Consider the following 22069-nt stretch of genomic DNA (forward strand, 5'->3'; position numbering starts at 1 on the left):
CTTTTTGTCACTGTGAGTCAAGAAAACTTGGGAGAAAGCTTGAAGCCATTGCATTATATAATGGATGCTAGCCAAATATCACAAAAAAGGACAGAAGGTTTAGGGTTGTTGCCTTCTCCAGTCTGTTTTTTAACAGGGAAGATAAAAAGCTTTTTAATACCTTTTTCTCCACTATTGATGGCATTTAATTTTAATTTGATTTATTTTCACAAATTTTTGTCCTGTAATACAGTGGTCCCCACCCTTGGGCCTCCAGATGTTCTTGGACTACAATTCCCAGAAGCCTTCACCACCACCTCTGTTGGCTAGGATTTCTGGGAGTTGACGTCCAAGAACATCTGGAGGCCCAAGGGTGAGGACCACTGCTGTAATAGACTCAGTCTAATCAATAATCCTGACTAGAATAGATTCATTGAATCACTGGATTTGCATAAGTGTTGGCTTGACAATTTACTTCCTCAATTATGCTTTAATTTAGTGAGTATGCTTCAGTTTAGATTTATTCATTTATTTATTTATTTTACATATTTAGATTTATACCCCGCCCATCTAGACCAAAGGTCTCCTCTAGATAGTAGATAGATTCACCCACTTATCCCCAAATTAATGCACCTTATATATGGAGAAGGGACTTACATTAAAAACTTGATCTGATGGTTAAAAAAAGCAACAGTTAAGGTCTGTGTCAACATAACGGTTATATAGCATGAAGAGCAATCAGATAAAAACCAACAACAGTGTTTAACCAGCCATCTTGCTAGAATCCAGTGCCATGGAGCCTAATACAATAGTACTTGACAGGATGTCTGCTGGCATGGTAGGACATTCTACTGCCTTTCCTTTCCAGCCTTCTGTGCACTAGAAAATTAGATGTGCATGGCTTTTTAGATCATGCACGACTTTCTAGAGTGGGATGCAGGGATCATTAATTCCTTCCCCTCCGCTGTTCGAAGCAGCACTAGTAGAGGGATGAGGATGTTAGACCCTGCCCACTGCTTGCCTGTTTCTGTGGAGTGGCAATTGACACCTTAGTTGTTGTTTTTTAAAGTCATCTTTCTTGCTTTTACAAACTGGTAGAAGATATGCTTGTGCTCCATGTGCTATAAACTCTATGTTTATAGCAGGGATGGTAACACAGAGCATATAGGCTGGTTTGTTTTGTATGTCTTGCTGAAAACAAGGATTGTTGCCACACTGTGAAGCCTCAGGGGGAGCTATGCTATTCTAAACCAAAGCAAAGCCCTCCTTTAGGTAAAGGGTACTTTGTTCTTATTTAGTCTCTCGTTAAAACAGTAGCATCTGAAATCTCCCTCATTCATCACTAATTAGTAAGGGTAAAGGTAAAGGTTCCCCTTGACATTTAGTCCAGTCGTGTCTGACTCTAGGGGGCGGTGCTCATCCCCATTTCCAAGCCGTAGAGCCATCATTTGTCCATAGACAGTTTCCATGGTCATGTGGCCAGCACAACTAGACACGGAACGCCATTACCTTCCCACCGTGGTATCTACTCACATTTTTACATGCTTTCAAACTGCTAGGTTGGCAGGAGCTGGGACAAGCAAGAGGAGCTGACTCCATCATGTGAATTCAATCTTACGACTGGTGGTCTTCTGACCTTGCAGCACAGAGGCTTCTGCGGTTTGACCTGCAGCAGCACCACGTCCCTGCAGCACCACCACGTCCCTAATTAGCTACTCTAAAACCAGGGCTTGTGCAGTAGCAATGCTGGCTATGGTAACTTTGTCCAAGCTGTTAAAAAATATTTATCTCTTCCTAATCTGAGGTGAAAGTAATGTTAAAGTGATATCTGCAGTGCTCCTTCCCAGAAAAAATGAATGAGGGATGTCTTCTGCATTGTCCAGAAACACTCTGGAAATGCTTATTCAGAAGTACATTCCACTGTGTCCAAAAGGATAAATTCAAATGTTACTCTCAACTAAAGCAGAGACCTTTAGACATACACAAGTCTTGACTTAACAAGTCCTATTCAGCCTCCTTTAGTTCAGACTAAATAATTGGATTCAGTCCACTTAGTGCATTTAGGATTGCAGCTTTAATTATGGAGGCATAGCTTTAAATAATTACATAGATGTACCTTTTAATTCCTGATTTCAATGTATGAATGTGAAGGCTGGACAGTAAAGAACTTTGACAAGAGAAAATAAATTCATTCAAAATGTAGTGTTGGAGAAGAACTTTACAGGTACCATGGACTGATTCACTCTATAAACAAGTGGGATATTAGAAGAAATCAAGCCTGGACTCCCATTAGGTGAAAATGCTTAGATTGAGGCTATCAGACTATGGGCAGAACATGTGAAGACAAGGAGAAAGCTGAAGGCAGCAGTAGAAGTAGAAGACATAACGAGAGATGAATTGACACTGTAAAGGTTAATCACATATGCTGTAGCACAATTCTGGAAGCGAAGAAAATGCATTCTCATTTTTTTAAGGACCACAATGTTATAAAATTGCTGTTAGTGTGACTGGTGGATATAAGTGTTTGTTTTAAAGAATGTTATGATTGGACTGTTGAGAAGAACCTCGATGAGCTGTTTTAACTATCTGTTTTTAAACTGGGAATTTTCTCTTATATTGTATATTGTAAAGGCCTTAGGTCATAAACAATAAAATTGTTGCTGCTATTGTTGACTCAGTAAAGGAAGGCACAGCTTTTAGTTGGCAAAGCCAATAATGGCAGAACTTATAGTGCCCACAGTGTCTCTGTAAGTTGGAAGCATCATCATCATCATCATCACCATCTAATATAATATTTCATTAGAAAATACTTAAGAGTAACATCCTTACGTTTCAAATTCAGTTTAAAGTTCTGGTAGCTTTTCGTAGTCCCTCTTCCCTCAGAGTATTCATATGCATCTGGATCACAAGCAAAGAGATTTTATTGGGAGTTCATGTAAGATGCACTTAAAAGCACATTTTGAAAGAAATCTGTCTGTCTTATGCATTAGATAGCCATTAATAAACAGCATGTGCCAGGAATCAAAGCATTAGAGAATGGGAAGTGGGAACACATTTTTTCGCATACTTTGTAGATTTTTTCCTGTTATGAAGATTAATGACAGTATCCTGTCAATGCTCTGAATTTTTACACAGTTCTGCACTCTTCTCTTTTCAGATTTCTTTTCAAGGTGCAACATATGGCTATTGTATTATGACTGTGGCCTGAATTCTGTTCATTTTTTAAATGTGCTATAGAAGTACAAATGCAAAGTCGTGGTAGCTAACTGAAGCTAATTTTAAAAACATGCAAACACCATCTTGCTTCAATTAGCCACTATGATTTCTATATTTCTGCTTAATCATTACATACTGTATTGCCAAATAAATTTAGGCCATCCTAATTTTTTGAAGTTCAACATTTTCTCCAAACTTTCACCTGACATCCACCCACCTGGACCATCCATGGACCAGGTGAAAGCTGCCTCAATTCTTTTATGCTTATGGCATAACCACATAGCATAATTGTGAGTTTTATTTAGTATTAGTGCTGATGTTATTTGTATTGTTAGGTCATGAGCTTTTTTTTTTCCCACATTTGATTCTTGCGTACTTAAATGTCTCGGTCTTGGAGAGTTCTGGTAGAAAGGGATGCTATAATTCTTTGATATATCAGCTTTGCATAATAAGTTGTTGGTGCTTGTCAGAAGGCCAGGACATCTAAAATGTCCACATTTGTGTAAAACAGAATGATAAATAAGCAGAGGCCAAATCCTGTTGGCATTCATGTAAGGTCTGTGTAACCTGCCACAGTGAATTGCAGTTAATGGATGAGGTGCCAAGGCATGTCTCGTTAATATGTTTACTCATGTACCTGATACTGCAGATGTGGTACACCCCCAAACTTCATCAGTTATCTATAATTAGCTGCAGCAAGTTACACAAACCTTACATAAAAACCAATAGGATTCTAGCCAGATTGCTTAAGTCCACGTTATCTCTTACTTTAGATCTGATGATCTTTCAGTTGGTGCATGTGTAAGTAGTAGAGTGGTTGTACCAAAGTTGATGGTGGGATTAGAAATAATCCCTTACCCATGTGTTAGTCATTCTCAACCTTGGATCCCAGAGGTTGCTAGGCAGTAACCCCCATCACTATCCATTGGCAAAGCTGTCTCAAAGAGATGGGAATTATAGGTTCACTCCTTGGCCATCTGAGATTGGGAACTTTTACTTTAACAGAAGCAATGATCTTCAATAATCTCTCATCCATGTAGTCTCTAACTACTTCATGTAAAATGTGAAAATAAATTGCAAGGCTAAAATAAGTAGACTGCTAGGGGCCGCAGTAAGGATTTTTTGTAGGGAGGTTTAAGATAGTCTATTACGTTTTTAAAATGTTTTTTAAAAATATTTTGAAATGAATTATGTATCGTCACAATCTGCTCTGAAAATTGCTCACAGAATGTTTACCATAGGGCTTAATTGTATACTGCTTGGGAGGAAATAGTAAAAAATTCCCATTCATTATGCTAACCAAAGATGGCTCCGAATGATCTGTTTACCAAAGCCAGCTCTGGGTGTAAATTGTGTGGCCCATGAGCTGCATGTGGTTACTATAGCTCCCAGTGTAGCTTCCAGCCTCTCCTACCCTGAAAGAAAAATGGCCAGATGCCATCTTAGACCTCTCTAGTCTAGGGGATGCAATTAGCCGTTGAAATACTGTTTCAAAGAAATGCTGAGGGGCTTTTGGCCCAAAGTAAACTTTTTCCCCCCAGAATGGGAACTTCTAATTTTGAGAAAAGGGGCAGGTGAAAATCCTGATGTTTTAATCTGAGCACAGTGAAATATTAGGTGTCAGTGAACAAACCAGGGGTCCTTTTGCTCTGGAGACAGCCCAACACTATTCTGCATAACATTATACTACCCCTGAAGAAGCAGGTATACAGCTTTGGGGGGATTCTCCTCGATGCAACACAGCTCATGATAATCTTAAGTAACAACAGGAAGCAGGAGCAGCTTCAGGTGATAGGACAGCTGCATCATTTCCCAAGGGAGGTATTTATTGCCTCATCTATACACTACTGTTACCATATTCGGGAGCTTTCAGAAGGCAAACAGGCCAGTTGTGGGTCAAACTGTCTTACACTGGCTAAGCCCTGCCTTCCAAAGGACAGTATAATACTTACTTACTTACTTACTTACTTACTTACTTACTTACTTATTTATTTATTTATTTATTTATTTAACTTATGTGCCGTCCACACTACTCAAAGGTCTCTGGGCGGCTTACAGCATTTAAAATACAATAAAGATATGTAACAATTAAAATACAATTAAAATATATATAAAATTGCCATCAGACCCACAGCTAATATTATTTCAGTTGAAAGCCTTCTGGAACAGGAAGGTTTTGACCTGGCGCCGAAATGTCATCAGTGTCGGCGCCAGACGAATCTCAGTCGGGAGGGCATTCCATAGTCTGGGGGCAGCTGCCGAAAAGGCCCTTTGTCTACAAGCCATCCCTCTTACCTCCTTGAGGGACGGCTCTTTCAAAAGGGCCCCCTGGCTAGATCTTAACTGCCTGGTAGGCTCATATGGAAGGAGGCAGTCCTTCAGGTATCCAGGGCCCAAGCTGTTTAGGGCTTTATATGTCAAAACAAGCACTTTGAATTGGGCCCGGGCAGCAACTGGCAGCCAATGTAACTTATACAGAATCGGCTTGATATGTCATTGAGAATATGCTGGCCTCCCTGCAAAAGCATTCCCAAGTGAAACCTGTCAGGTCAGGCAAGGAAGTGGCCTTATGAGAAGAGACAGCATAAGGTATAAGATAAATACAAAAGTAATAGTTTTTCATTTAATTGTAGCCTCAAACAAACAAACTACTACATTTTGGCCTATTTACTTTGGTCTTAAAAGAGCAAGGCCAAAATAGCCTTGAATACTCAAAAGATGATTAAAAAGAAGGGGGGGGGGACACCAAACTCAGCATTACCATCGCAGTCCAGTTCTTATTTGGCAGTGAGTTCTTCTCAAATCAAACATAACAAACAATGTACCGAGACTGCTACAAATCAGAAAGAAAAGTGACAGTTGGATGGCGCCAAATGGAAGTAGCAAAATGCAGGAAACATTTTGTCAAATGTCACTTAGCAATGATATCATGGAGGAATCGGGGAATGGGATTTGCCTGCATACTAGAAATACCACAGTCAATGGATATGTTGGGAGCAGAAATAGCAAGAGGAGAGAGAGAGAGAAAGACTTAGGGCACTGAATTAAAAAGAAAGATTACACAGATCTAGGTCCAAGAGCAAAGGGTTGATTTGGTGCATTTATCATTTTACTAAGTTCTCTTAGTTCTGCAATGCTCAGTCAAATTTGTGTCTACATTTAGTGAGGAAATGATTCATTTTGATTTCCAGTCATAAGTTAGCACATTAAGGGAACCCCCTAATAGTTAACAAGTGCATATTTCTAAATAAAATTTCAAAATGAAGTAAATAGCGTATAACAACATAGAAAGAACTTTACAGAGAGCTATGTACGCATTTTACAATATATAAAAAGAGAATTAATATAGGAAGAAACAGAAGGTGGTTAAGTAAATCATCACACTATCTTTTTGTTGCATAATTCTGCTTACATTATTTTGCTCTTAGTGAGAGCAGAGAAGGAACAGCACCAGCGGTTGACTCCCATGACCTCAAAACACAGTTGGCAGACTTTTATGGATTTTAGTAAAGTAAAAGTTTTATTATGCAGTCACAGACACAATTATACAAAGATAAAATACATAAAATAAAGACATGGTATAATATAAAATCTTGCTATAGTGTTTTGCGAATTCTCATAGCTGAAAATAAAAACTTAGCCACTAACTGTGTTATTATTTGATTCTCTCTGGACAATAGAAACTTCAGATAGCCCGTGGGAGGATTTTATAAAAGTTTTAGATCAGGCAATTTTGAAAAACATCACCCAGATGAAGTGCAGGATGCCTAAAGTCATATGACCATATCTTAAAATGAAAAAAAAAAAGAAATTATTTCAACAAATAATATAACAGTTTTCAGTGACTTGAAAATTCTAACAGTTTCTAAAGAATAGCTATGTGTTTATCTGTTGTAGCAAAACCAACAAATAGTCTTGTGACACATTAAAGTTTAATGCATGTATTATGCTGTAGGAGAACCCAGAGTAGTGTAGTTGATAGAGAAATAGTCTAGGACTCAGGAGACCTGGGTTTGAATCCCCACCCAGCAATGGAAGCTCACTAGTGTTGTGGAACTGGTAAAACCACTCCTTTATTATCTCCATTTCCTTGAAATCCCTATTGGGGTTTCTGTAAGTTGGTTCTGACTTGGAGGCTCATAACAACAACAAGCTGCTGTTGACATTGTACACTTCACTGCATATTGTACTTGAAGTGTTAATTTCAAGTTGGCATGTTTACATATGCATCCTTGAAGGAGGGTAAATCTCAAAAATTGCTTGGTGATAACACAGAAACCCCCTTCACGGATTGCTGCCTTGTCGTGGCAAAGGGGCTTGAATAATTCAGAGAAGCTATGGCCTATGCCATGCAGGGACATCGAAGACGGACAGGTCATAGTACAGAATTTTGACTAAACTTGATCCACCTGGAGGAGGAACTGGCAAGCCACTCCAGTATATTTGCCAAGAAAACCCCATAAACAGAAACAAAAGGCTAAAAGATATGATGCTGGAAGATTGGAAGGTGCCCAACATGCTACTGAGGAAGAGTGGAGGACAAGGACAAGTAGCTCCAGAGCTAATGAAGTGGTTGGGCCAAAGCCGAAAGGACGCTCAAATGTGGACGTGCCTGGAGGTGAAAGAAAAGTCTGATGCTGCAAAAAAAAAAAAAAATACTGCATAGGAACCTGGAATGTAAGATCTATGAACCTTGGTAAGCTGGATGTGGTCAAACAGGAGATGGCAACAATAAACAATGACATCCTGGGCATCAGTGACCTAAAATGGATGGGAATGGGCAAATTCAATTCAGACAATTACCATATCTAATACTGTGGGCAAGAATCCCGTAGAAGAAATGGGTAGCCCTCATAGTCAACAAAAAAGTGGGAAAAGCTGTACTGGGATACAATCTCAAAAATGATAGAATGGTTTCAATACAAATCCAAGGCAGACCTTTCAACATCAGAGTAATCCAAGTTTATGCACCAACCACCAATGCTGAAGAGGCTGAAATTGACCAATTCTATGAAGACTTACAACACCTTCTAGAACTCACACCAAAGAAAGATGTTCTTCTCATTCTAGGGGACTAGAATGCTAAAGTAGGGAGTCAAAAGATAAAAGGAACAAGAGGTAAGTTTGGCCTTGGAGTTCAAAACGAAGCAGGGCAAAGGCTAATAGAGTTTTGTCAAGAGAACAAGCTGGTCATCACAAACACTCTTTTCCAACAACACAAGAGGCGACTCTACACATAGACATCACCAGATGGGCAATACCGAAATCAGATTGATTATGTTCTCTGCAGCCAAAAATGGAGAAGCTCTATACAGTCAGCAAAAACAAGACTTGGAGCTGATTGTGGCTCTGATCATCAGCTTCTTATAGCAAAACTCAAGCTTAAACTGGAGAAAGTAGGAAAACCCACTGCGCTAGTCAGGTATAATCTAAACCCAATCCCTTATGAATACACAGTGGAAGTGAAGAACAGATTTAAGGAACTCAATTTGGTGGTCAGAGTGCCTGAAGAACTATGGATGGAGGCTAGTAACACTGTACAAGAGATAGCAACAAAAATCATACCAAAGAAAAGGAAACGCAAGAAAACAAAGTGGCTGTACAATGAGGTCTTACAAATAGCAGAGAAGAGAAAGGAAACAAAATGCAAGGGAGATGGCGAAAGTTACAGAATAGTGAATGTGGACTTCCAAAGAATATCAGGGAGAGACAAAAGGGCCTTCTTAAATGAACAGTGCAAAGATATAGAGGAAAATAAGAGAAACAGAAAAACCAGAGATGTGTTCAAGAAAATTGGAGATATTAAAGGAACATTTTGTGCAAAGATGGACATGATTAAAGAAAAAATGGTAGGGACCTTACAGAAGCAGAAGACATCAAGAGGAGGTGGCAAAAATACGTTCGTTTAGTCATGTGACCCCATGGACCAGAGCATGCCAGGCCCTCCTATCTTCCACTGCCTCCTGGAGATGTGTCAAATTCATGTTGGTTGCTTTGCAGACACTGTCCAGCCATCTCATCCTCTGTCGTCCCCTTCTCCTCTTGCCGTCACACTTTCCTAACATCAAGGTTTTTTCCAAGGAGTCTTCTCTTCTCATGTGATGGCCAAAGTACTGGAGCCTCAGCTTCAGGATCTGTCCTTCCAGTGAGCACTCAGGGTTGAATACACAGAGGAATTATACCAGAAAGATCTGGATGTCTTGGACAACCCAGATAGTGTGGTTGCTGACCTTGAGCCACACATCCTGGAGAGTGAAGTCAAGTGGTCCTTAGAAAGCATGGCTAACAACAAGGCCAGTGGAGGTGATGGCATTCTAGTCGAACTATTTAAAATCTTAAAAGATTATGCTATTAAGGTGCTACACTCAATATGCCAGCAAGTTTGGAAAACTCAGCAGTGGCCAGAGGATTGGAAAAGATCAGTCGACATCCCAATCCCAAAGAAGGGCGGTGCCAAAGAATGCTCCAACTACCGTACAATTGCACTCATTTCAAACATTAGCAAGGTTATGTTCAAAATCCTATAAGGCAGGCTTCAGCGGTATGTGGACTGAGAACTCCCAGAAGTACAAGCTGGATTTCGAAGGGGCAGATGAACTAGAGACCAAATTGCTAACATGCGCTGGATTATGGATAAAGCTAGAGAGTTCCAGAAAAACATCTACTTCTGCTTCATTGATTATGCAAAAGTCTTTGACTGTGTGGACCACAGTAAATTATGGCAAGTTCTTAAAGAAATGGGAGTGCCTGACCACCTTATCTACCCCCTGAAAAATCTATATGTAGGACAAGAAGCAACATGCAGAATACGTCATGTGAAAGGCTGGACTGGATGAATCCCAAACTGGAATTAAGATTGCCAAAAGAAATATCAACAACCTGAGATATGCAGATGACACCACTCTGATGGCAGAAAGTGAGGAGGAATTAAATAACCTCTTAATGAGGGTCAAAGAAGACAGCACCAAAAATGGTCTGAAGCTCAATATAAAAAAAACTAAGATCATGGCCACTGGTCCCATCACCTCCTGGCAAATAGAAGAGGAAGATATGGAGGCAGTGGCAGAGTTTACCTTCTTGGGCTCAATGATCACTGCAGATGGTGACAGGAGCCACAAAATTAAAAAACGACTGCTTCTTGGGAGGAAAGCAATGACAAACCTAGACAGCGTCTTAAAAAGAGACATCACCTTGCCGACAAAGATCCGCATAGTCAAAGCTATGGTTTTTCCAGTAGCGATGTATGGAAGTGAGAGCTGCGCCATAAAGAAGGCTGACTGCCGAAGAATTGATGCTTTTGAATTGTGGTGCTGGAGGAGACTCTTGAGAGTCCCCTGGACTGCAAAGAGATCAAACCTATCCATTCGTAAGGAAATCAACCCTGAGTGCTCACTGGAAGGACAGCTCCTGAGGCTAAGGCTCCGATACTTTGGCAATCTAATGAAGAGAGAAGACTCCCTGGAAAAGACCCTGATGTTGGGAAAGTGTGAAGGCAAGAGGAGAAGGGGACGACAGAAGACGAGATGGTTGGACATTGTCATTGAAGCGACAACATGAATTTGACCCAACTCCGGGGGCAGTGGAAGAGAGGAGGGCCTGGCATATTCTGGTCCATGGGGTCATGAAGAGTCGGACATGACTAAATGACTAAACAACAACAACAACACAGAAACATTAATCACATTAACATTGCAACAATATTTCAAGCAACTATATCTTTATAAGCTGTGCTCTGTCTGCTGTAAATTTAATGCTAGCTTTACAATTGTTTTTTTCTTGTTGTACCAGAGGTTGGCATAAGTAGTTAGTAGTTGTGGTCTTGTGGGGTCACATCTCAAAATTCAGAGTGAGGTGCCCCCAACTTAGATAATGAGCCACCCATGGGAGGAGGCATGCTATGCGTTTGTTCATCTTGGCCTATATTGTTAATTATTACATTTGAGTATATTATTAATCATAGTTAAGGCAAAATAGGGCCATAATCACCTCTGCTTTTAGAACCCTGGAATACATAGTAGTGGCCAATAGTTAATCCAAACTGTTTGCAAGCCTGAAGACGAGAGTTAGAGAATCTGTAGACATCCAAATATTGCTGGACTACAGTTCCCATCATCCTTCACAATTGGTCATTTGTGTAGCACTGAATACTTCATTGGGAAATGTTGCATATTCAGCTTCAGTGCCAGTTAGACTTAAAACAAAAGAAAGTCTTACACAGTTTTTCATTCGTCATAATTCCTTATCCTTGAACCTACCTTTCTAAAACATAACAAGACGTCTTGCCATTAGACATTTCTATGGCATATGACATTTTCATACAAGTTTTCCTAAAACCTACGGAAGGAAATAAGGGGAAGTAAATGATGCCTTCTTCCCCCTCCCCACAATGTGAACATTCCCCTTGAATCCAGCCTCCTGCATTTATCCTTATGAAATGTTGCAGATTCTTAACTAAAGCCGCCTTTATTTTGAATTTTCTCAAAAAACTCTAATGGAATAAGAACCTCCAAATGGAAACACTACTCCTTGCATAAAACTCTCTATTCCTGTTACTCTGAAAGTCATCAAAAGGGTTGACTCTGAAATTTGTTAGCCAATTGGTATTCCTGTAAAAGTAATCATTTCTGGCAAAGAGGAAGAAAAAGTTATAACCAATGGTCAATTTTCAGTGAATTGTTGATAGAAGGAATAAAAACTGGCAATTTTCAAGTTGGGATTTGGATTATGGGAATTGCAGCCCCCAAAAATACTTTTTTATAAATTCTTGACTATAAATATATGTGAATGTGCACCATGAAGGCAGAATATTGAACACACAAGCCCATCTGTATTCAAAATCCACCCTCAGAGTAAAATACACAGGAAAAATATTACCTCAGTTAGAATAATAATCAAGATAAAAGAAGCAATTTCCTACTAAACAGGCATTCTAAACAAAGACTAAACTGAGATTATTATACTTGGACTTAGTCCCAAATAAATAAATTTTAGAATTGCAGTCTACGAAGCAACATTTTCAATAAACTATTACAGTGGACTCTCGACTTACAGACGGCTCGACTTACAGACTTTTCAAGTTACAGACTTCTCTGGCTGCAAAATTTAGATTCGACTTGCAGCCAGAGAATCGACCTGCAGACCAGAAAAAAACCAAAATGGAACAAAAATAGAATAAAAACCACCAGTTATGGGATTAATCGGTTTTCAATGCATTGTAGGTCAATGGAGATTCGACCTACAGACTTTTCAACTTGCAGCCACCGTTCCAATATGGATTAATTCCTTAAGTAGAGGGTCCACTGTATCTGCAAATTATTCTATCAGCACTATTTAATATAAATGTGCATGCATACATTAACATATTGAATATATAGATTCATATAAATATTAATCATAAAAGGTCACATATTTATGCTTGCTATCCCACACTGATCTACCTTCTGTCATGCTTTTTGAGGAGGGGAGTATCAAAATTAAGTGCAACTGTATTAACTCTGAAAGTTAAATGAAGGGTATTTCTCACATACATGTTAATTTGGGATAAATGAATGATCAACTGAATTTTGTGCAAATGTCTGTGCAGTTGCTTTAGATTACTGTTTCTCTTTATCAGCCACATGTCTAATCTCCAACGTGACTCCATTGCACATGGTGTATACTCTGTAAAATAATGCTTGGAAGGAAATAATGCTTGCAGATCTTTTGTTGTTTCGACTGGGAGTTTCTAGCCTCAATTTAACAGGACTCTTCTTTATCTTTTTGAGTCATGTTTCTACCGTGACTCTTTAACCATGGCATTTTCTCTCTGAATCACCTGTAAACAGTCAAGGTAGAAAACAATCAAGAATATTCATACATAAAACTGTACACAGGTTCCATTCAATTACTCAATATATGTACATAGCCCAGCAATATACATATATATATACATACATATACATATACATATATGTATACACATACATATGTGTGTGTGTTTGTGTGTATGTATATATATACACACATACACACACATACACACACACACACACACACACACACATATATATATATATCTCTGATGACAGAAATTAAAGGCATTTTAACAAGGGTTGGATTAGAAACAAATTAACTATGATTTTCACATGACACTTGTGCAGTCTACTAATACACTTTTAAAAATTACCAGTTGGGGGTCCTTCTTAACAGCCTGTGGTTTTTGTAATATGGTACAAGTATTGGTAGCGATCCTAGACTCAATAATTTTTTGAAATCAGTTTTATGATTTTACTTTTAGGACAAGGTAAAGGTAAGGGTTCCCGTTGACAATTTTTGTCCAGTCGTGTTCGACTCTAGGGGGCGGTGCTCATCCCCGTTTCCAAGCCATAGAGCCAGCATTTGTCTGAAGACAATCTTCCGTGGTCACATGGCCAGTGCGACTTAGACACGGAACGCTGTTACCTTCCCACCGAGGTGGTCCCTATTTATCTACTCGCATTTGCATGCTTTCGAACCGCTAGGTTGGCGGTTAAATTGTTTGACAACAAACAATTCAATAAGTGAGTCTTCAAGATACTCTGCGATTTTCAAGTAGTTGTCTGGAGAAAATAATTTGAGAAGGACTGTAATGCAGAATCATGAATCAGATGCTATCTGGTTTTATAAATCCAGCATCTGAGCTTCCCTGCTCTGCTTCCTCAGGGTGCTGCCTCTGAGTGGGAGCCCACCAGAGAAGGAGGTGCTGGGAAGCGCTGAACACCTGTTCAACCTAAAAATGAACCACATGAGATACCGGTTTGGCAGTTCAAATCCAACTCTAGTGAGTAGGCTTTTCAGGTCAGCAGCACTCCCTTCCCTGTGATTTTAAAACCAAAACCTGAGAGCAGAGTATGGAGCCTTGTGCTATCAGAGGAGTGGTTTGTGATGATAAGTGGTGGAGCAGGCAAGGGTTTAAAAGGGAAATTCTGTGTCCTAAGAATATAATGAACACTTACACATACTTCTGTTTTTGATGAAAAATATTGACCCAAGACATTAAAGGTGTGATCAGAGTAACATTGCCCTGTATGTTGTTTGCCATGTTATTATCATTGAGGAGAAGTGTCGCTGATTACCATAACTATACAAGGGGACCAGAAGGGAGTACTCTATTCTTTTCCTTGCAGTAAGGGCCCTGTCTGGACCCTCTGTGCACGGCAGGAGAGGAAGATGAACACCTTCCATATGCGTTGTCTCCGATGCATTTTTAGTATCACCTGGCAGGACAAAGTTCCAAATAGAGTAGTCCTAAGAACAAGCTGGAATTTTTAGCATATATACATTACTGAAACAGGTACGTCTATGTTGGTTTGGGCATGTCGTGAGAATGGCTGATGGTCGGATTCCAAAAGATCTCCTGTATGGAGAATTAGTGCAGGGAAATCGCCCCAGAGGGAGACCACAGCAGCGATACAAGGATTATCTGCAAGCGGGATCTGAAGGTCTTAGGAATGGACCTCAACAGATGGGAAACCTTGACATCTGAGCATTCAGCCTGGAGGCAGGCGGTGCATCATGGCCTCTTCCAATTTGAAGAGACAATTGTACAGCAGGCTGAGGCAAAGAGGCAGTCCCGAAACGAGCAAAACCAGGGAGCTGGACAGGGGACAGATTGGATTTGTCTTCAGTGTGGAAGAGATTGTCACTCTCGAATAGGCCTTCTCAGCCACACCAGACGCTGTTCCAAGACCTCCATACAGAGCATGATACCATAGTCTATTGAGACTGAAGGATGCCTACTAAAGAGCCCTGCACTGCTCACAGCAGTAGAGGATTCTGTCTCTTGCTAAAGCGCTAGGGGAAAGAAGTCTCTTTATCTGTACTTGGCAGTAGAGTGCCATATGATGTATAGCTCCTCAGGGAATGGGCCTGGCAGGCATTTCTTGGATTGTCCTGAGAGCAATCATTCTGTCCAGTCCAGGAAATAGAGCAAGTAGATAGACTCCCTATGGAATAATAAGTTGTATTGTTCTGTAGTACTGAAAAGGGGCTGGGGAAGAAATGTACAGTTACAGGGAACATATAACTTCTTTTCTATAACAGCTGCACTGGCTACCATTCCCTTTTCAGGCACAGTTCAAAGTGGTGGGTATGACCTATAAAGTTCTATACAATTTGAGCCCAGGCTATCTGGAAGACCATAGCCTCCCATACAAGCCTATCCAGGGTTTAAGATCTGTTGGAATGGCCTTTTTCACAATCTCACCACCTTCAGAGATCCATATTGTGGAGACCTGAAGAAAGGGCCTTTTTGATGGCCCCAGCCAAATTTTGGAATTCCGTGCCAAGAGAGGCCAGGGTTGCCCCCTCCTTGCTGTCAATCCAACAGCAGGCAAAGAGCTTTTTATTCAGATGGGCCTTTAGAAAATGAATGCCTTGAACTGTAAGATCAATGAGATAGCTTTCTTTTTAAAGGTGTTTAGTTATATTGGAAGGTAAATGTAAAGGTTGCCCTTGACATTTAGTCCAGTCCTGTCCGACTCTAGGACGTGGTGCTCATCCCTGTTTCCAAGCCATAGAACCAGCATTTTTGTCCATAGACAGTTTCTGTGGTCACGTGGCCAGTGTGACTAGACATGGAACAACGTTACCTTCCCACCGAGGTGGTACCTATTTATCTACTCACATTTACATGCTTTCGAACTGCTAGGTTGGCAGGAACTGGGACAAGCAATGGGAGCTCATTCCATCATGTGGATTCAATCTTACAACTGCTGGTCTTCTGACCGTGCAGCATAGAGGCTTCTGCGATTTAACCCGCATCGCCACCACATCCTATTTATATCAAAATGTTGCACAATTTAAAATTATGGACATATATGAAATATAGGCAATATTAAAAACAAATTAAAATGTTAGACTATTTTTGACCAGAAGTGGGCTACTTTGAGGTAAACTGTTGTCTGTATTTTTTTTTTAGCAAAAATTATTTTTAACTTCCATTTGAATTCTATCCTACTTTACCATTTACAGGACTATTGCATTACAATTTGGTATTACTTTTAATAATTTTTCCAGCTCCTTGAGTCCCAATTCTGGAAAAAAGACAGCATTTAGATATAAACAAATACATGTTTTTCAAATAACACTGCAGTAGTAGACAGGCCCTATGTTGTTGTGAGCTGTGTGGAACCCTTGATTTAAGTTTTTTAAAAAAACAAAAAAACTAAACTGAAGCAGCGACACAGCTTGACAATCTTGTGTGCCTTGATAAGTAGGAACAGTCCTGCTATACCTGCTGTAACAAATAAAATACTATTAACTGTATACACAAAAGTAATGATAATTTCCAGTTGTTACATTCAAGCTTCCCTGTAAGCTGGGGGGTCACGTGCACCCCTGCCTCCTTCCACGCAGCTGTCTCTCCCCCCCCCCCACGCAGCGATCGTGTTAGGTTCCAGTTGCGAGGGAAACCTGCATGGGGGGACGTCACATGAGAGAGAGAGGTGGAGCCCCACTCAGCGGAGCTGAAAGTTAGAGGGTACATTGACATTATTTAGCAATAGGAACACCATAACCTCCTCTTTACTGCATCCTCAATTAACTAATTACACATAATGTTAAGTTTACTTCCAAGACATTGAGATGAGTGAGAAATGAGTTTTAGTTCATTTTTGGGAAGAATTTTCCAAAATTACTTTTAAAAATCATATTTGGGGTGAAAAGAGTTTGTGTATTTAAAATGAAAAATTGAACGTGGGGAAAACCCACAGTGACAGATAGCTCAACCATGTTAGTGCTAAATAAAGGCTGCCACGGTTATGTGATAACCTTACAGTTCAAGGCCTCTGGAAAATGTTTGGAAACTTCAAAGGGTCCAAAATACCACAACCAGATTGTTAACTGGGGCTGGTTACAATGAACATGCAACACCCCTATTTCAATAGCTGCTTGCTACACAATTCAAAGTGCTGGTTTCAACCTAATAAGGCCCTAATCGGCTTTGGACAAGTTATCTAGAAGACCACATCTCTCTCTATAAGTCTGTGTGGGCAATAAGAACATCAAGGGAGGCCTTTCTCTCTGTCCTACCACCCTCACAAGTCCATTTGGTGGGGCCTCCTCTGTTGCTGCTCCCAGAATCTGGAGCTCCTTCCCACAGAAAGCAAGGCCGGCTCCACCTTTGCTGTCCTTCCGCAAGCAGGCAAAGACCATTCTCTTCAGACAAGCTTTTTCTTAGTGACCGGCAGTTTGAGAAGGGTTTTGAGCTCTGTTGCTTTTAAAGGTCTTTTTAGTATTATTATTTTTTTGCTATTTTTAATATGATACTCGTTTAATTTTTTTAAAAAAATATTTGTACGCTTACTGTGTTTAGCTTTGTATATTGCCTTTTTATTTATGTGAGCCACCTTGAGCCCTTTTGAGAAGAAAGGTAGGGTAAAATATTTTAAACAAATAAATAATAAATAAATAACTCAGTATAATAGAACCCTCTTCTTGATAAGAATCACTGTACCTATTGAATGTTGTCAGTGAAAATAGGTGAAAATTTCATTTCGTTATTTCTTTTTCTAAATTGTGGTTGTCTCTAAAATTCAACAGAATGACTTTGAGAATTTAAAATCTGAATGTGGCAGAAAGCGGAACTGACAGATTCCTCCATGCCTAACGAGGATGGTTTCCCTGTGCAAGGCTTGCCCTTACAGTTCCACTTTTGCCAGGAACCTATAATCAAGAGGAGCATTGGAGGCCATCAATGCCATGCTAGAACTTTTAACAGAGCAACCAGTTGGTGTCTGGAAAGTAGGACTCTGCTGACGTCACTGAATATTCTTTAAGTTTATTGCCTCATTCAAAGTAGACAGATTTGAATGTGCAGAAGAATCTCTGTTTTCTCTTATTTAACAAAGATATGCAAGCAGATATGTGAATGTAATAGTTTCAATCTATTGACTATCCAAAAGTAGAAACTATAAAAACTTACGTTTCCAAATCGTTACTGCAAAAACCTAATAAAGTGTTTCAAAATGAAGCAATAAGCACCTAACGTATTACAAGAGTATAGTAACAAAGTTTTAAAATCTCTCAATTCAGTCACACTTATATTAGTATCTGAATTGTCAAAGCATAAGCAATTAGATAATAGTATCAAGCATATTACTATATTGTTATATTAAAAAATTTTACCCCCCTCCCTGAAGCAGAGTTTCCTCTTCTCTATAGGTACTCTTCTCTCATCCTTTGCTCCTTGTCTGTCTTTTTGACTGGTTTTCATACCATTTTGAGTTGTTTATTTACCTCTCCAATGGCCAACAATTGAGGCCTGGTGGTGAAGCAAATGGCAAACTTATAAAATACATCTCTAAACATTTCTATGAGAATTTGCATTACTTTTGCTAACTCAGCAATTTGTGATCCTCACAGAGGATTGCAAAGTTGGCAAACTGCCATCACAGCAAAACATTGTTTGTGTCACAACTAGATCCCTTGAACATCTGTGAATCTACCAAAATGCCAGGAGACTAAACTGCTGATCTAGAAGTTTACTAATCTTGGAATTTGCTAGGTAAAGAGAGTTCCATCTAGTGGATAGATTAACACATTGGTCTACATTTGTAACATTTCACATACTATACGCTAATCAACATACATTTCAGTGCTCTTACACACAGTATTTGCAATCTTGACAACAGCATGGAGCCCATAGAAAACCTGCATTCATGAGACGTGATTCACATGCATTTATTTTTTTATTTATAAAACTTATAGCCCTCTTTTATTATCCCCAAAATATGACTCAAGGAGACTCAAATTTAGACTGACTTGAAAAAATGCACTTTAAACCCAAAATAAATTCAAAGATTAAAGTGCAATTAAATAAAAAATGTAATTTGGAACTCATCTGTGAATATAATGCAGTACATTATGCGTTATAATGCATACATCAAAAACTCCCTTATGTAGCAATCTGTTTTCAAAATGCTGTTTCCTTTAAAACTGTACATTTCAGAAATGTGCATGGAGAACTGTGTACATTTGAAAAAATAAGATAAACACAGAATTGTAGAATTCCAAAATGGTAGAGCTGAGACAGATCCTAAGAGTCCTTTAGTATCCTGATACAAGAAATTCACAGCTAAAACATCCCCAAGAAAGCCATCCAACTTTTGTTCAAATACCAAAGCACAGCCCATTTTCTGAAACAGGCTCTTTCCCCTACTTTATCAACAGCTTGGTCATTGGGAGAATGTGCACAAAATGCATCGATTTGATAAATGTGCACAAAATAGTGTCTGTTTTGAAAAAAATGTGCATATAAAGATATTCAAATTTCCACTAAAGACATTTGATACAACCCTGGTCTGATGACATGGCTATGTTTTGCAGATTCACACATCTCTAATACTAGTCACAAGAATATGGGACATTCAGAAGTACGGAGAGGAATAAGGAGAGTTTGTGCCTTTGGGCCTGTGAATTTGGAGGATAAGAAACAGTTTCCTGTCCATCCAAAGCAAAAGCATGGGAGACAAGGCCGCTATTCCTTAAAAATAAATATTTACCTGCAAAAAGAAAGATAAAGGCTGCAAATTGGGAAATGGGGATCGTGTGCCTCCTTGATTACGCTAGAGAATTCTGGGCATACAAAAAAAGTAACTTTTCCAAGCATTAAGCTTGTCAGAGGTAAATGGCACTTTATGACCCAAACTTTCTTGTTATATGTGATTCTTATGAGTTTCCTCTGGGCTATTTACAGCACAATTTTGTCAATGTTTGTAGTGTAACGGGACATTTTAAATCCTGTGAGTATACTGAAGACTGCAGTTTTATGAAAGTTGTGTTCCCCTGTCAAATATGTGAAGAAGAGTGTGTTACCAAAAGTTTTAGGAAGTTTTACTCCCTCTGGAAATCCAGTTCAGAATTTCTTTGTGACTTTGGCAGGAACTAGAAAGAACTTCAGTTTAGGGTAAGAGAAGCAGGATTTCCATTTTTAAAAAAAACTTCACTCTTTCCATAGTGTTTGTTTCTGCGTTAGAGTCATCTTACCAAACTCCCAGCTTAAAAAACATTAGTGTAACACACATAAAATCCCAAGCAAATAACTGCTTGGAGAAGAGGCACAATTTTAAAAACCTCCTGGACTCACTTCTAATTTTTTTCTTCCCTTCCTTTATACCTAAAGCCAGTTTCTTTTTTTTCAAGGAAACAAAGGCACAATTTGATTGCCTAATCTCACTTGATGACACTAGAAAAGTCTAACAGAAATGTATGTCATCGCTTTGTACAAGAAACAGTGCAATGATTAAGGCTTGAAGAGAAGAGGAAAAAACCCCTTTGCTTACGAAGAACGGCTTTTCCTTTCCTGTTCTGTGAATGCACACACATGCAGATAAGCCGGTCAGAGAGCGTCCCTCCTCCTACACCCCTTTCTAGAGGAAGTTTGTTGATATATTACTGACACCGCTTCTTCAAAGCCAACAAGAAGAAAAAGAAAGCGACGCGGGGGGGGGAGTATCCACCTCACCAAACCGCAAAGAGCCATTCCAAGGCGAGACGTGCATTGATTTTGTTCTACTGGAGAGTGGAACAAGCAGCTTGCAGGACACATGATGAAAGAGCACTCCAGTACCTACAGCAGCGTTGGTCCAAGCCGCGGCAGCGATTCCACCATGGAAAACCTGCAGTCGCTCAAGCCTAACTACATGTCTATGTGTTTGTTTGCAGAGGAATCCTATCAAAAATTAGCCATGGAAACTTTGGAGGAATTGGACTGGTGTTTAGACCAACTTGAAACCATTCAGACTTACCGGTCTGTTAGTGAGATGGCATCAAATAAGGTAAGCAAAACAGAATTTTTAAAGGAACAAATAAAACTTTTCTTAAAAAATTAATCAAGATGGAAAAGTGGAAGAGTACGTAATTGCTTTTAGAGATTTTAATATGCACTCATTTCTACTAGCAGACCTACTGGTTTATTGAAAATAAAATCTGTGCCTAAATTACTGAACTACTGATGGATTCTTTCTTCCATTGTAACCAGTACTACCCCATCCCTCTGTCTAGTACTGTACTGTTCTTACTACACTGTTGCAAAAAAATAATAATAATAATCCCTAAAGCAAGGTAGATAAGTGCTGTCCATGCTTGTAAGTCAATCACAGGAGAAGGCAGTTGTACTAAGAATTAAAGTTTGCTGTTAGGTATTGTGGAATTAGCAGAATTTTGGTACCTGTATCATTTTTAATTTAGCCAGCAGAGTATTGTTTACATTCTGAAAATAGTTCTAGATACATTAGATAAAAAGAAGGAGCAGTGAAATGAAAGCAAGCTTCATATCAAGTAACACATAATTTCAATCAATATCATTAAATAAAAAAGAAATGATGAAAGCCAGAAACTTGGAAATAAATTAGGATTATAATTGTGAATTTCCTCTCCGGGAGCATATAACAATTTCAGGAAACGTTGTTTTCAGTAAATTATATTACTTGTGATGCTGGTTGTTAGAAACTATAACTTAGCATTTATGCTAGGCCCTGGTTTTAGTTCCTATGATTAAATTGATGGGAGATACGCTTTTGGTTTTGGTAAAGAATACAAATTATTTGCCAAAGAAGATCAGTTCTTATTAAATCTGTTCAGTGTAAGAAATAGTTGTGAATTTTACTCTAAAGAAATATGCATTTCCTGTTTTCTCAGGATTTACCAATAAACCTTCCTTCCTATATTTCAAAAGCAAAGGCTGTATTTGTCTTCACATCAGGCACACCTTAACTGGCTACTGGCCTGAATGCTGATTGACTGGCACAAAAGGCACACCTTTCCCCTGAGGCTACAGGCACCGCCTCCCCAGTACTCCCAAACACTGGTCTATGGGACATGTGGCTCACAGCTCACCTGTGTCTGAGGAAGCCAG

The 22069-nt window shown here is 39.3% G+C and overlaps 1 protein-coding gene across 7 annotated transcripts in view; it reads left to right on the forward strand.

The window, feature by feature from the left end:
* PDE4B (phosphodiesterase 4B) overlaps positions 1-22069 on the forward strand; it is a 316990-nt gene that overhangs the window by 264749 nt on the left and 30172 nt on the right. For 6 of the 7 annotated variants that reach the window (XM_072997776.2, XM_072997778.2, XM_072997777.2 and 3 more), the window contains one exon: positions 20878-20990. In XM_072997776.2, the coding sequence (XP_072853877.1) occupies positions 20878-20990 (113 nt within the window). Of the gene's footprint in view, positions 1-14816; positions 14833-20846; positions 20991-22069 lie in introns of all 7 variants that reach the window. The other variant, XM_078392961.1, reaches the window with a different exon arrangement.

This window comes from Pogona vitticeps, chromosome 4 (assembly GCF_051106095.1).
Source record: "Pogona vitticeps strain Pit_001003342236 chromosome 4, PviZW2.1, whole genome shotgun sequence".
NCBI lineage: Eukaryota > Metazoa > Chordata > Lepidosauria > Squamata > Agamidae > Pogona > Pogona vitticeps.